Consider the following 15,398-nt stretch of genomic DNA (forward strand, 5'->3'; position numbering starts at 1 on the left):
GATAAAGAGAAGGGAAAGAATGTGGAAACTTAGAAAAAGAGAAACAATGGCTAAAAAACGTTTTTAAAGAAGTTTTGCTCTTCTACGTGGAATGTAACTTCCTTTCCCCCCAAGAAAGCTTCAGAAAAGTCTTGCACTATCCTTTTCTGAGGAACATATGCTGACTTAGTGTTGATTTAAAGGTTATTCTTTCCTTAAAAAAAAAAAAATGCTACGATTGAAATATATCTTGGTCTGTTTGGGTGAAGCTTCTGCTAGAGTTACTTCCCCTTTCTGTCTTACAGGAGTTCGCATGCTGGATGGAGATGTCACAGATATGGTTGAAGCAAAATCAGTTAGCTTCAACCCTCAGCATGTGCACATTTACAGTGCGAGCTGGGGCCCAGATGATGATGGCAAGACTGTGGATGGACCAGCTCCACTCACCCGGCAAGCCTTTGAAAACGGTGTTAGAATGGTAGGTGTTTTTTTTTTATTTTATTTTACTGGAGTACAGTTGATTCACAATGTTGTGTTAGTTTCAGGTGTACAGCAAAGTGATTAAGTTATACATACACATATATTCATTCTTTTTTAGATTCTTTTCTCATATAGGTTATCCCAGAATATTGAGTAGAGTTCCCCTGTGCTATACAGTAGGTCCTTGTTGGTTATCTATCTTGTATATAGTAGTGAGTATGTTTATCCCAAGCTCCTGATTTATCCCTCCGCCCACATTTCCCCTTTGGTAACCAGAAGTTTGTTTTCAGTATATGTAAGTCTGTTTCTGTTTTGTAAATAAGTTCATTTGTTTCATTTTTTAAAAAATTAGATTCTACATATGAGTGATATCATATGATATTTGTCTTTCTCTATCTGACTTACTTCACTTACTATGTTGCTGAAAATGGTATTTCATTCTTTTTGATGGCTGAGTAATATTCCATTGTATATATGTACCACATCTTCTTTATCCATTCCTTTGTCGGTGGACATTTAGATTGCTTCCATGTCTTGGCTATTGTGAATTGTGCTGCAGTGAACATTGGGGTGCATGTATCCTTTAGGATTATATTTTTCTCTGGATATATGCCCAGGAGTGGGATTGCTGGATCATATGTTAACTATTTTTAGTTTTCTGAGGAACCTCCATATTGTTTTCCATAGTGGCTGCACCAACTTACATTCCCACCAACAGTGTAGAAGGGTTCCCTTTTCTTTACACCCTCTCCAGCATTTATTATTTGTAGACTTTTTAATAGTGGCCATTCTGACTGGTGTGGGGTGATACTTCATTGTAGTTTTGATTTGCATTTCTCTGATAATTAGTGATGTTTAGCAATTTTTCATGTGCTTTTTGGCAATCTGTATGTCTTCTTTGGAAAAATGTCTATTTAGGGCTTCCCTGGTGGCACAGTGGTTGGAGGTCCGCCTGCCGATGTGGCGGACACGGGTTCGTGTCCCGGTCTGGGAGGATCCCGCATGCCGTGGAGCGGCTGGGCCCGTGGGCCATGGCCGCTGAGCCTGTGCATCCGGAGCCTGTGCTCCACGGCGGGAGAGGCCACGGTGGTGAGAGGCCCGCGTACCGCAAAAAAAAAAAAAAATGTCTATTTAGATCTTCTGTCCATTTTTTGATTGGGTTGTTTGTTTTTTTGACATAGAGCTGCATGAACTATTTGTATATTTGTATGTTTAAAAGCACCTCAGCTCAAACTGTGTTGATTGGTGATGACTTTCATATGAAGCCAACCTCTGAAATAGTGAGTTTCCAATCCTCCCATCTAGAGGAATGCATGGAGCTCTAGGCTGAGTCAGTAGACAGGATTGTGCATTGTATCTGTCCTGCAAGTAAGCTAAGGGCTAGAGAGTTTCCTCTGATGAGAACAGAGGTATATTTGGATGCTTAGATTTGTTGAAAAGAAATATTTATGAATTTGAATATTAACATCATTAATATTCATCAATATGTTAATTTTGGATTTGGAGATATAAATTCTTGAAACTGTGAGACTGAGAATTGGAGATATTGAAACCCTCCAATTGGTGTTGATAGGTCATCCAACAATGCCCTTCTGGGCATCTCCCTTGTGTAGTCCCTTCCCTAGCTTCACCTCTGTCCCAGGACAATATTATTTTTCTGTTCCCACATTCCCTAACCAGGCAGCTTAATTCATCATCATTTTCCTTGATTTCACTAAAAAAAATTCACTGACCACTCCTCTCCCCCAAATTGACCATATAATCTAATGTAATAAAATATCTGTTTCAAATGACAGATCTTGAGAAATCCTGTCTTATTTAAATTAAATTAAAGAATAAGGGCTATACAGTTGTAATACTCCACCAGAAGCAACTCCTTTCTCTTTCTTACTCGTGAATGCACCATTGAGTGATTTAAAGCATATTTTAAAAAAGTTTTTATTGAAGTATAGTTAATATATAATATTATATAAATTACAGGTGTACAATATAGTGATTCACAGTTTTTAAAGTTTATAATCATTTATAGTTATTACAAAATATTGGCTATATTCCCTGTGTTGTACAATATATCCTTGTAGCTTATTTTATAACTAAGTTTGTCCCTCTTAATCCCTACCCCTATATTGCCCCTCCCCCTTCCCTCTCCTGACTGGTAACCACTAGTTTGTTCTCTATACCTGTGAGTCTAAAACGTACATTTTAATCATGTTCATGTTTGGCCATTGTTGATCTGGGCCTAACCTCTTTTTGCTTCCTCATCTCTTTTTTCTTTTTAGGAATGTAAGCGTACTCCACTCTTTTTTTTTTTTTAATTGAAGTATAGTTGATTTACAATATTGCATTAGTTTCAGGTGTACAGTAAAGTGATCCAGCTAGGTATATATTTTTCAGATTTTCTATCATAGGTTATTACAAGATATTGAATATAGCCCCCTGTGCTATGCAGTAAATCCTGTTGCTTATCTATTTTCTGTATAGTAGTTTGTATCTGTTAGTCGTCTACTCCTAGTTTATCCCTACCTCCTCCCTTTCCTCTTTGGTAGCCATAGGTTTGTTTTCTGTGTCTGTGAAGCATACTCCACTCTTACTGTCCCATTGGCACATACTGCTTTCTCTACAGTATGTGGTCTTTGACTCTCTCCCATGACCTACTACTGTACAGACAAATCCTATTTGACCATCAAACTTCAGTTAAACTGCTACCTCTTCCCAGAAACCTTCTCACTGCCCAAGCTAGAATTTAGTGTACGTGATCCCTACCTTATTTTCCTATACTTTGTATTCTTCCTGGTATGTATGGTCTTTATCATATTGTGCTCTCTGTCAGAGTTTTGCATGTATCTTCTTCACTAAATAGTAAGTTCTTGAAGAGCAGAGCTTGTACTGTACGCACCTTTATGGGCTTTGCAAAACCCATAAAGTACATTGAATTCTAGTGAGTACTCAGTGAATGTTTGTTGAATTTAATTTAATTTACTGCAAATTATGCTAACCATAGGGGTTGTTATAAATTCAGCCCAGATTTGAAACAGTGGAGTGCATGCAGTTGATTAAGGTAACATTGCAGCTGGAGTACAAATAATTACGATTCTTCCACCTTTGTGGGATTGGGGTTAGGGTTTTAATCAGAGTCTGAGCTAAGCCGTCTCCTGGTTATTCTGAAAGAGACTGGAGGGAAGACTTCTGCACTTGTTCTGTATGCACTTTCTAACTATCGTTAGGTTTGTTTCAGACTTTTCTAGCTCTGTCAATTTTCAGCTACATTAGAATGCTTTGAAACTAAGTTGTTGGGTAGAATTTTCCTTTAATCACCAGTAATCTGGTGATTTCATTACCAAAACCTTGGGCTGCACATTACTATTCTTTCTCTCTGTGTCAGCAGTACAATGGTTATTCAAGTTAAGTCACTCATGCTTAGTTCATATTTAATTTTCAACTGTATGTGTATGACTCTTAACATAATAAAGAGCAAGCTGAAATTTCTCATTAAAATGAATCTATTTATGTTAGTAGTACACATAGCCTCATGCGTATATATATAGAGAGAATGTCCTGTATTCAGTAGCTATCATTAAATCAGGTGATATGGACCAATGATTTTCAAATTTATTATTGCTAGTGAATCTTTCATTCAATGGAAATCTTAACTGGAAGTCTAATATATAAAACAAATACAATGTGGTACGTTGGTGGAAGGAAAAAAGAGCTAATATTAGAAACAAGATGATCTGAAAAAGTTATTCAGATATATAGAAAGATTATATTCAGAAATAAATAATTTAAAAAAACTTATTCTATACTCATCATTAATTATAAAAGTAATCCATGCCTGTTACAGTAGATCATTACTATAATGATGAAATTAAAATAGATTTTCCTGTCCAACTAGATAACCATTGCTAGGAGTATGGACTACATCTTCCCATACTCCTGTGCACGTTCGTATACCAAATGGGGATCATATGTCTTTGCATGTTGCTGTTTTCACCTAACAGTGTTATCATGCGTATCCTTCTGGGGCAATCCATAGGATAGGACTCATTCATTTTACTCTTTCAAAATTTTTGGAGTATGGATATCCCATAATTCATTCAACTTTCCATTGAGGATCTCTCAAGGTTTTAATCTGGGAAAACAAGGGACTTTAGTTTTAAAACAGACCATTTACTTTTAGAGTTAAGGCAGTAACAAAAGAAGTAACTCTTAAAAAGAACAAATTTTTCTGACTTCTAGCATTGCACATCTAATTATAGAAAAGCAGCGGTGACTCATTTAAATGTGTTAAGATCAGCATGAGAGGGTTTTTATGTGTTTAATATACATGGGCTTGCGACTTAGTCTAGAGTTGAGTCTAGGATTTGTCATTTACTGCTCTCTGACCTGATTTAGATCAAATTACCTCTCTGCTTCCATTTCCTCATCTATAGTAGGGCAATAATAGTATTTACTTACAAAGATGTTACGAGTGCTAAGTGAGATGATAATGCATATAAAGCAATTGACACAGTACCTGGAACATAATAAGTGCTCAAGAAATACCATATATACGTTTTTCTTTCTTTGGAAAAGAGATCATGTTCATACAGAAAACTTTGTATTTATTCTCAGCCCCCCATTCTTCTCTCCTATAGCATTCCACACTGTGGAGTTCTAGATGATTCCATTTAGTTACTTGTAGTGGTAGATTAAAAATAATCTGATAAAAGTCAGCATAGACTTTCTGAGTTCTATAATGTCATTTATTTTGTTCTTCCTATGTCTATACTCACCTTCGATTTTACTTGCCTTATAAAAGCTCATCTTCAGTTTCATCAAGGTAACCTCTCGGTATACAAATTCATTTCAGTTATCTATGTTTGTGATTTTTGAAGCAGTATATTAGATAGCCTTTTCCAGGAAAAAGAAATCTTTCATTCTTCCACTATCAGGCATCAAATGAGTTGGTAAATTTTATGTTCTTTGAGATTATTTTAATTTGTGTTCTTTGTATAATATATACTCTCAAATATATGGAAAATAATTGGATAATTACTTTATACAAAGTTAGATTATAGAACACAATAATGAAATAAATAAGTGATTTATTAGCTGAGTGATTTAAGGAATGAGGGAATAAGTGACTAAAAATAATTCCTTCAAGAAACTAGCTGAAAATTTATGTGGCAGTCTAAAGTCACCGTGACTTTAGACTGTTGCAGTTTTAACTACATCATCTAGAAACTACAGGAATTGGAATTTCTTCTTTTTGTTAAGTTTAGCCAACATCCACACTGTAGATAAAAGATGGAAGAAGACATCTAAGTTTTATACGTAATACATAAAAGTTTCCCCATTCTAGCAACAAGACGAAACAAACGTATCGTCTTGAGCTAAGGAGAAGTATTATGAATGCAATTAAACTGATGACTGGGGGGAAACAGAACTGATTTAGTTAGGGAGGACAGGGAATCATCTTTGAGGAGGTGATATGTGAATGGAGACATAAGTGATAAGAAGCCAGTTAGGTGAAGAAATGTGGAAGGAATGCTCTGTGCGGAAGAAACAGCAAGAGCTAAAAAGCCCGTGAGTGGAGAACGATTAGGGTGTATCTCCAGAACAGAATGCTAACTTGGGTGTTGGGAGCAACAAGAACAGAAAGTGGGCAGTAGTAGACGGCCACAGAAGTAGGCAGGGGGCTAGCTCAGCAGGGCGTCCTAAACCATGAAGGGGGTCTGCCTTTTAATCTGCTACAGAAAGCCAGTGGAGGTTTTCAGCAGAGGTAGTGGCCTGATGGAATACACAGTTTTAAAAGATCACTGCTGTGTAGAGAAGGGACTGCGTGTGGGCGAGGGATGGGAAGGCAAGAGAGGAAGATTGAAATGGTCCAGGAAAGAGTTGATAATGAGTTGGACTTGGGTGACAGCAATGTCAAGACATCTGGAGAGATGGGTAGCAAACGAGAGAGAAGCTTAAGGATCAAGAAAGCTTTCACAAAGGAAATAAATACATTTTGCTCAGGGAGTCCAAGTATAGATTGCATCCATGCCTTCTGCTTGCTAATCAAAAAATGTAGCAAATATTGAATTTCAAAGTGCTCCCTATTTGTTTACTATCAGATAAGTATTTGGCCTAGTAAAATGGAACACTGTTTTCAAAGACTTTATAACAAAATCAAAATTGATTCCATTTATAGCCCCTTTAGAATTAATGTGCCAAAACTGTATTAGAGAAACTATGTTAAACAAACCACGTCACGATTGACAACTTGCTCTTTCTCTCAAAGATGGCACTATGTTTGCTGCTACAGAGCTATAAAATTAAATGCAAGAATTAGAAGTATATCATTTGGGCTGCATGAAAATAATAATAGTAATACATTTAACATTTGCGAGACTACTATACGATAGTTACTCTCCTAAGCCCTAAAATAGATAACTTTTAATCTTCACAATAATTTCATAAGATATATACTCTTCTCCCCAATTTTGTAGAAAACAGATATTCAGCATAGCTAAAGAAGTCAGAATGTGGGCCTCCACGAAATCTAATAGATTTTTTTTTCAAGTTGTCATTTCTGTTCTGTTTGGCACATCTGTCTTCCTCCCTCCATCTGTGACCACATACTCTAGCTTTTCTCCTGTTACCATGGTGAATTAATTGCTCTTCTACCTGAGTCCACTGCCTCCAATTCTTCACTTGACCCCATTCCTTCTCACCTCATCAGTGACATGGCTCAATCAGTTAGCTTCTCTTTCATCTTTAAAATTTCCCTCTCAACTGTATTATTGCCGTCCACAAACGTTCACACTGTTAATTCTCCTATCTCAAAAGAGAGAGAGGAGAATCCATGTCTGGGCTCCTATCTCCTTCCAATTACTGCCTCATTTTTTTTTTTCACTTTGAAACAAAATCCCTTGAAACTGTGGTCCATACTTGCCCTCTACAACCTCATTTGTCCTATCATCTGGGAAGCCACGGCATCAGGACTCTGCCCCATCATTCCACCGAAGCTGTTCTTATCAAGGTCACTGTGAAACCCAGTACTCTTCTCTGAGTTCTTATCTAATTTGTCCTGACAGGGACTCCTGCCTGGTTCTTTCTATCCACAATATAGCATACATGCACTCCAACCCTTCAGAACCCCCTTTTGGCAATTTTTATCCCTTCTTCTATGTATTAGATTTACTTACCTTGTTAATTGATTGTCTCCTCCATGAAGGCCCTGAGTTTGACTGTTTTGTTCTCTACTGTATCCCAAGTACCCAAAACAGTGTCTTGTACTCTGTAGGTATTTAGTGAATGAATGTATGAATGACTTCCATGCCAATTTGCTGCGTATACTGAGTTAATTTTCTTAAGGGTCACGCTGTCATTGTTTTTGTTTAATATTTTGGAAATGAGTTATTAACATACATGGAATAGTCTGGTGATTAGTGTACCCAGACTGCATTCAGACTCTTCAGTGGGTCCTAATACCTTGCCTTTTTCGAGTTAATTAGCCTCTCTGAGGATCAGTTTGTTCCTCTGTACAATGGAGCTAAATGCTAGTAATTAGTTTATAGGACTATTATGAGGATTATATGATTAATGCCTGTTAAATACTCATCAGAGTTCCTGGAACATAAGAATCTCTCATTATGTTATGAATCTTAATCATTATCATCACTAAAAGGGCAAGAGTAATAAAAGTGAAATACTGATTAATCATGTAAATATTATAAAAAGTTTTTATTGTTCCAAATCTCTGGGTTTAATCAGTTTCATATTGCTGAATGGTCCTTAGGGAAGGTAAGTATATAATCTTGAGATTATTATTAAGGAATGGCCAAAATAAATGGGAGAAAATACCCAAGGTTTTCTAAAGCTTTTCCATAAAACACTAATTAATAAAATGCTAAAAAGGGGGGGATGGAGGGATTTTGCTTTCAAATGCACTTGAGAAACACCACTTATTATATGCGTCCTTTAGAAATTTAAAAGCATATTAAAGGCTCTGAGAAGTCCTGCAGTAGAGATGTGTTTAAGTTTATTTAATCAATGTTCTAAACTTTAACCACACCAAAGCTTTTATTTTCATGACTTTTTTGAATTGCTGTTAAATTTCACTTTAAGTTCTTTAGAATTGCTTAGTGAAAATTCAGCTAAACTTATTAGAGTCAGAATGTTAGAACTGGAAATAATTTTAGTGATTGGGTTGTTTTTACCAACACTGATGTATTTATTTACTTGATGTCACTGCCATTCACCCAATCTCCCTTCCTAAAACTCATCATTTCCTCTTTTCTTCGATCTAGTCATCTAATAAGGCTTTCTTTCCTGTACTACTTCTGAAAAGTCTGTGGAATCTGCCCTCTTGTCCTCACAACTAGAACCAACATCTCTCGTATAGACTTTGGCAATAGCATAATTTCAAAACTTCCATCCTCCCAGCTTGAGCTTCAACTTTCAATTCAGCATGAACACCACAGCCACAGAAGTATTTTTACATGTAAATCTTGTCATTTGTCTTCTCTTTAAAACTCATCACTGCTCCCTGTGACCAACAAGGAACATTCTAAGCTTCTTAGGAGGGCACATAGGGTCTCTTACAATTTTGGTAGGAGTCTCAGAATCAAAATCTTGAGAAAGGATAGTTGAAAAAAAAGTTGCTCTCATTCAAACAGATACGATTTCACTTACCATGGGATCCTTTGGATTGGCTCCTCAGTATGACTGGCAAAGACTTCCCTCAGGGGAAACTCTTGGCTTCATCTGCCCACACAGTTCTAAATAAGAAATGATTTTATAAAATGAGTGAGTTGACTGACAATGTTTCAGAGATAGGGGACCCAAGGCTTGGTGTCAGAATAAGGAGCTAATTGCCTAAAATTGTCTTTGATAGACTCTTTCTTCATTTATTTCTGGTTGCATTCAGGAAACACTCACTGGTGGTTATAATATTCCAGGCACTTTTCTAGGTGCTAGTGGCAGGTGAATAATACTCAGGACTTGTCTTCAGGGAGCTCACCATGTAACAATGAGTAAAGGTTCTAGACAAAGAGCCATCAGACTCCCAGATCTGGTGAACAATAAGGACAGACTAAAGTACACACGATAACAAAACGTACTGTGTGCAGTCTAGTTGCCTTGCAGTCATCTTTTTTGCCCTAGTTGGGTTATTAAACTTTAATGATGCATTTGATATTCATCAACAGGCATCTAATGCATTGACAGCATTTCACAGTTTCCTGACAAGTGTGTTTAATAATATCCTTTAGAAAACAAGCGAAAAGCATAGAATTGAATCTTTTCTTTTTCCCATAATCAGAAAACCCTGTATTCGGATTACCAGTACTTCCCTGATTATTTTACTCAAAAATATTTCTTAAGTATTCACTACATACCAAGCACTGGTTTGACGTTTAGCTTAATGTTTTATCTGGAGAAATCATGGGGCTCATTGTAGGTATTGTAGGATCATGGCTTATAGTGTTTGCTTTGCCATTTTATCTGCAAGTATACTTGCAATTTCAGATTCTTTTTATTTGAGCATTTTAGGCTTTGGGGTTATCCATTAAGGCATTACAATGAATTCATGACAGAACCAGTGTCAAGGATGGGGAACAAAAGTAGGTGAAATCGGAATCGTTGGTCTCTAACTCCCTGTTGGAACAGTGGCCTTCATCCCATCCTCACTCTGCCCTTCTATTCAGGGGTCCCGGTGGAAACTAGTCTCTCATGAAGTCTCTGATTAGTATATCTCCTTTCTATCATCAATTTCCTTTTCAATTCACCAGATTTTACAACTGATTGAATATTTAGAATATTTGCTGAAAGCACAAGCATGCTTTATTTTCACACATTGTCTCATTTACACACGTGCACACACACAGTTTCTTCACCCTTAAATTAAAGGCACATGTTCACAAAAACAGGAGAGAAGAGGTATAATGAGCTTATATAATAAAGCAGTAATAATAATCATAATAAAATGAACCAATCCCACTCGGGAAGGATATGTTTTTACCTGATACACACCCAGCTGTAGCAGGCTTGGTACCCATTTGCATTTTAGTAAATGACAGATTGTTGTTAAATTAGTTGGCAAATGTTGTAAAACTTTGAAATAATATATGGGCAGGCAAAGATAGACAAGCGAGCTTTTTTTAATATCAGTTTCACTTCATGAAAATTGACTTTATTTATTTATTTACATTTATTTATTTATTTTTGACTGCGTTGGGTCTTCGTTGCTACGCGCAGGCTTTCTCTAGTTGCGGCGAGCGGGGGCTACTCTTCGTTGAGGTGCGCGGGCTTCTCATTGCAGTGGCTTCTCTTCTTGCAGAGCACAGGCTCTAGGCACGAGGGCTTCACTAGGTGTGGCTCGCGGGCTCAATAGTTGTGGCTCGTGGGCTCTAGAGCGCAGGCTCAGTAGTTGTGGCTCACGGTCTTAGTTGCTTTGCGGCATGTGGGATCTTCCTGGACCAGAGCTTGAACCCATGTCCCCTGCATTGGCAGGCAGATTCTTAACCACTGCGCCACCAGGGAAGTCCCAAAAATTAACTTAAACTGGAGTTTATGTTTAAAATCCTCCCTTAGAATTTAACTATGTACTGATGGAACTCTGTGTTTTTAGAACTTTAACAAAGCTAAGAAGTGACTTGCCAAATGGACCCAGTAGAACATTATCCATTTTGGAAACAAAGAAATAGATGTTTTCATAAATACATAGGTGGTTTCACATTCTGTAATTGAAGATTATCTGATATCCAAGTGTCAGATTTAGATTACTGTGTTATTGTGAATTGTGATGCATTTATATGGAAAGAAGCACAAATTTGTCCTAGCCTTGTATGATGCACGTCAGGTATTTCTTGTCACCTTGTTTTTAGTTTAGAGATTTGTTATTAACACTGTGAGTGGTTTTTTTTAACTTTTGCAAATTCCATTCTAATTCCCTTTGTCCTACTCATGGATTAACCAGATATCAGTAACAGTCCTCTTTTCTTTTAGTTTGTTTTGTTCAATTTTTAGTGACTCCTGGGCCACCTGGGGATAAATGAAGTCCATATCACAGGAGTCATTCTAATATAGTCTGGATGTCCCTGTTATAGGGAAGATACAAAATCATACAGAGATTGGATTAGGTCAACTTGAGGTTCACACCAATTCTGAGTGTCTGTGATTCTAAACATAGATTTGAAAAAGCTGATGGGGAGGACAGGTACATAAATTTCCTTCAACAAAACATGGCAGCAACCAGAAAAGAAAGGCCACTGTGTAATAAACAAGGATCAATTGAACTGAGTTGATCGTATCCAATGATTTAAACGTATGTATGGCTTTTATTGCAGACTTCTTTTCACTTGCCCTGAGCCTACATTCCTCATCTTTAAGAGGAAAACGATCACATTTAATATTCAGGATTGTAAACATTATTATGATTATTACCTCTGATAGCCTCTCGAGTTAGGCATAGGGATAATTTTCACAGGACATCCCCCAGTTTCAAGATTTGAAAACCAAGTCTTGGCAAAGTAGGTAACCTGGTCATTAAGAAGCATGACTGTGGGTCAGACTCAGGTCTGCCTTCCGAACCCGTGCTCCTGGCCCCCATGCTCCGTGTGATACCTGCTCTGAAGAAGTGCGTCATACAGGCCTGTCTCCGCATACTCAGCTCTCAGCCAACAGTAGTTTTAATTCTGGTCATGAAAGTGAACACGGCATCAGGGACCTTGCTCTCCTCTGGACTCCTGGGAAATTTATCATCTAGGCAAACTGATTTGGCATATCCTGAACTTCACTAGCTTCTCCCTTTTTCTTCATCCCTGGATGCAGTCTGTGATGATGTCGAAAGTATCGGCTTTAAAGTCACAAAGACCAGAGTTGAAATCTCAGTTTGGTTTCTCTCTCAGCATTTTGACCTGGAACAAGTTACTAAGTTATCAGAGCTTCCGTTTCCCTGAGACAAGGCTATGATAATACTTTATGGAGCCATCGTGAAAACTGACTGAGGTCTCACATACACAGTGCTCAGACCAATTGCTGGTCTCCCCCCGAGAGGAAGGCCACCGTTCGGCATCTTTAAGGACCCTAGAGTATCCACCACAGTCTTGTAAATAATATAAGCTTAATATCAATTGTAATTTTTTCAGAAGTGTGATTTGCTTTCATTTGAATCAGGGTTATGTTTATGGGAAGAAACTGTAAGGGGCTGATTTTCTGCCTTTCAGAAATGTTATGAGCTACTCCACAAAAGGTCAAAGTCATTGCTTCATGGAGTAGAGGCCTGTGACATTCAAGCCCCAGGATGGGCTTCAGAGAGCGGCAGCTTTGCTCACCCCTTCAGAGCTGAGCTGGGAGTTGGAACCAGCCCACAGGAGGCATTCTCTACCCCAGAGCTAACTTAGAGAAGAGTATTAACTTTTCATTATTGCTGGAGTATCCATCCTTCTTTCCAAGTGCCTTTCCAAACATTTACAATAAATTCCTTTCATACCCCTATTGATAATAAATGTTTTTATTCTCTGTGAAAGGAATTTTTCAAATTCTCCTTCAATATAATTTAAAGGTGATGGTATCTTTCTGGGCAGTTCGAAAATAGGGAATTAATGTGAATATGGAAAATATCCTTCTCCATTTCATGAGTCTGGCTCTCCTGAAAGTTTGAGCATGACATTGCATTTGCTGTGCGATGATCCAACGCGGAGAAACCTTTGGGAGGTATGTCTCTTTTTCCCTCAAAATGGGAGTGCTGGGATGGTGAATGTCCAGAATACCTGCATTGGTGCTGTTCATTCTTGTGATTATTTCAGAGGGCAGATGACATTCAAACGTACTCTTTCAGTTGCTTGGAATGAGAAATTGACAAACCCAATCTGCATGCTTCTCCCCAGGACCGGTGTTAGCCTTCCCCAGGCCCTGGGAAAACTGCTGGAACAGGACTCAGAGCTTGCAGGACTGTGGGAGTGACCAGAAGTAAATAATAACCTGAGTCTTTCTGAGGCTTCTTTGAGTCAGATGAGGAAGACAAGGGCTGAGGAAAAAAAAGGGGATGGGCATTGATCGATATGAATTGACCATAGATAAACATGAAAAGCAGACAGTTACTTGGGGATTGTTGATTTGGCAAATGAGATAAAGCAGGAAGGGAAGGGTTTTGGGGTTTGTTTCTGGTTTTTTTGTTTTTCCTCTAATGCACTATTGCTAAGCAATATTTCTCTAAACCACGTTGTTAAGCATTTTTAGGAATACCCAGTGTCAGTACTAGTCAGTGGGGATGAGCATTGGTTGAGTTGAGACTGGATTATCTGGTCCTAGCTTTTCTGCCACTGAATGGCTCTGCTCGCTTTAGTCCCTTAATTTCCTTACGTAGAAATGTAAAATTTCACTGTACGAACCTCTTATGTGTCCAGCTTTAAATAACATCCATAGCACATTCTTCGCCTCCACATTTTTATTATGTGGAGTTTCTAAATGTACATCGAATCTGCAGGTTAACAGGAATAAAATTATTTGCTTGAAAGCATATTTATTTCCATTAGTAAACACACCTGGTCTTTATTTACTCCTAGATCTTCTACTATCCTTTCTCCATGAAAGACTGATTTTCTTCTTCTAATTCTACTTTAGAAATAAACAAAGTAAACGAAATCTACCCTGATGTAATACTACTCCCAGGAGCCAAGGGTTACACCATTGAGCACTTGGTGATAAGGTGGAAGAAGCTGTATTATGTGTCCAGGTCCTCTGTCAGCTCTTCTGCAGAAAGGGAAGCTCTGATGACGGGACTGATTCTACAAGCCTTCAGTGAGCTGATGCTCTATTGAATTTATATTCTGTCAGATGTGGTGCATAAGCAACTCAATTTGGGTTTTTTTCTTCTTTCTATTCACACCATAAATATAAAAGTAGCTTTTTATCAGGAACCTGAATCTGGGGTAGTTCTGTATTTGCGCTGTTGATTGATCATTCTTTACACTAGTCTTTGGCCATATGACTGCAAGTGTCCTTTTAGAAAACTGAGCTAAGGTCACCTTTGGGTTCCCTGAATTCAGTGCATCATGCTTCTCCTTCATGTACTAGATCACAAAGAATATCATGGAAAGACCCTAAATGTAGATATAAGTGGCGTTTTTAAATGTGGCATTTTACCAGAAATGCTTACAACTGTTGTCACCAGCAGCTGGTCCCACAATCGTAATCAGGCTCTCTATTCCTTTAAAAGGGAAGTCGACTGCATTTGGTATGCTCCGAGAAAAGTATACAATCGATTTTCATTTGTGCCGGATAAAATTAATGTCATCACAAATAACTGCATCTAATATTTTTAGTGTGTTATTAAAAAGTCAACAGAACATAAAAAATTGCTGGGCTTCCCTGGTGGCGCAGTGGTTGAGAGTCCGCCTGCCGATGCGGGGGACACGGGTTCGTGCCCCGGTGCGGGAAGATCCCACATGCCGCGGAGCGGCTGGGCCCGTGAGCCATGGCCGCTGAGCCCGCGCGTCCGGAGCCTGTGCTCCGCAATAGGAGAGGCCACAACAGTGAGAGGCCCGCGTACCGCAAAAAAAAAAAAAAAAATTGCTTAATATATATGGTTAGCGACCTACTGTGTACACAGCAAATCAGAATACAGAAAACCTGATGTGGGGCAGAAAAGGTGGGTGGGGTTGAGATGGAGAGGAAGAAAGAGGGGGAAATGAAGTCCTATCACTTGAGAAAAGGCAGGAAGACAAAAATGCGGAGAAATAGGTTGCCATTCACAAAAGCCTTCTTTAACTGCATTTGTATTTTCAGTCTTTTTCTTTCATCAACCATCCTTTGATAGGCTAAGTAGCATAAAATGAGATTGGTGAAGACCCTCCCACAGAGTGTTTTTTGTAAGTCACTCGACCACTAGGGAAGTCCGACAGTTTGGTTTTAAAATGCTTAGAGTCATTCCTCTGTTTACCTTAGTAATTCTGAGAGCACAATAACTA

The 15,398-nt window shown here is 38.2% G+C and overlaps 1 protein-coding gene across 1 annotated transcript in view; it reads left to right on the top strand.

The window, feature by feature from the left end:
- The window catches only part of PCSK5 (proprotein convertase subtilisin/kexin type 5), a 445,837-nt gene that overhangs the window by 161,552 nt on the left and 268,887 nt on the right, over positions 1-15,398 (top strand). The window contains 1 exon segment of the mRNA XM_033858183.2: positions 285-457. Coding sequence (XP_033714074.1) covers positions 285-457 — 173 coding nt within the window.

This window comes from Tursiops truncatus, chromosome 6, assembly GCF_011762595.2.
Source record: "Tursiops truncatus isolate mTurTru1 chromosome 6, mTurTru1.mat.Y, whole genome shotgun sequence".
Taxonomy (NCBI): Eukaryota; Metazoa; Chordata; class Mammalia; order Artiodactyla; family Delphinidae; genus Tursiops; species Tursiops truncatus.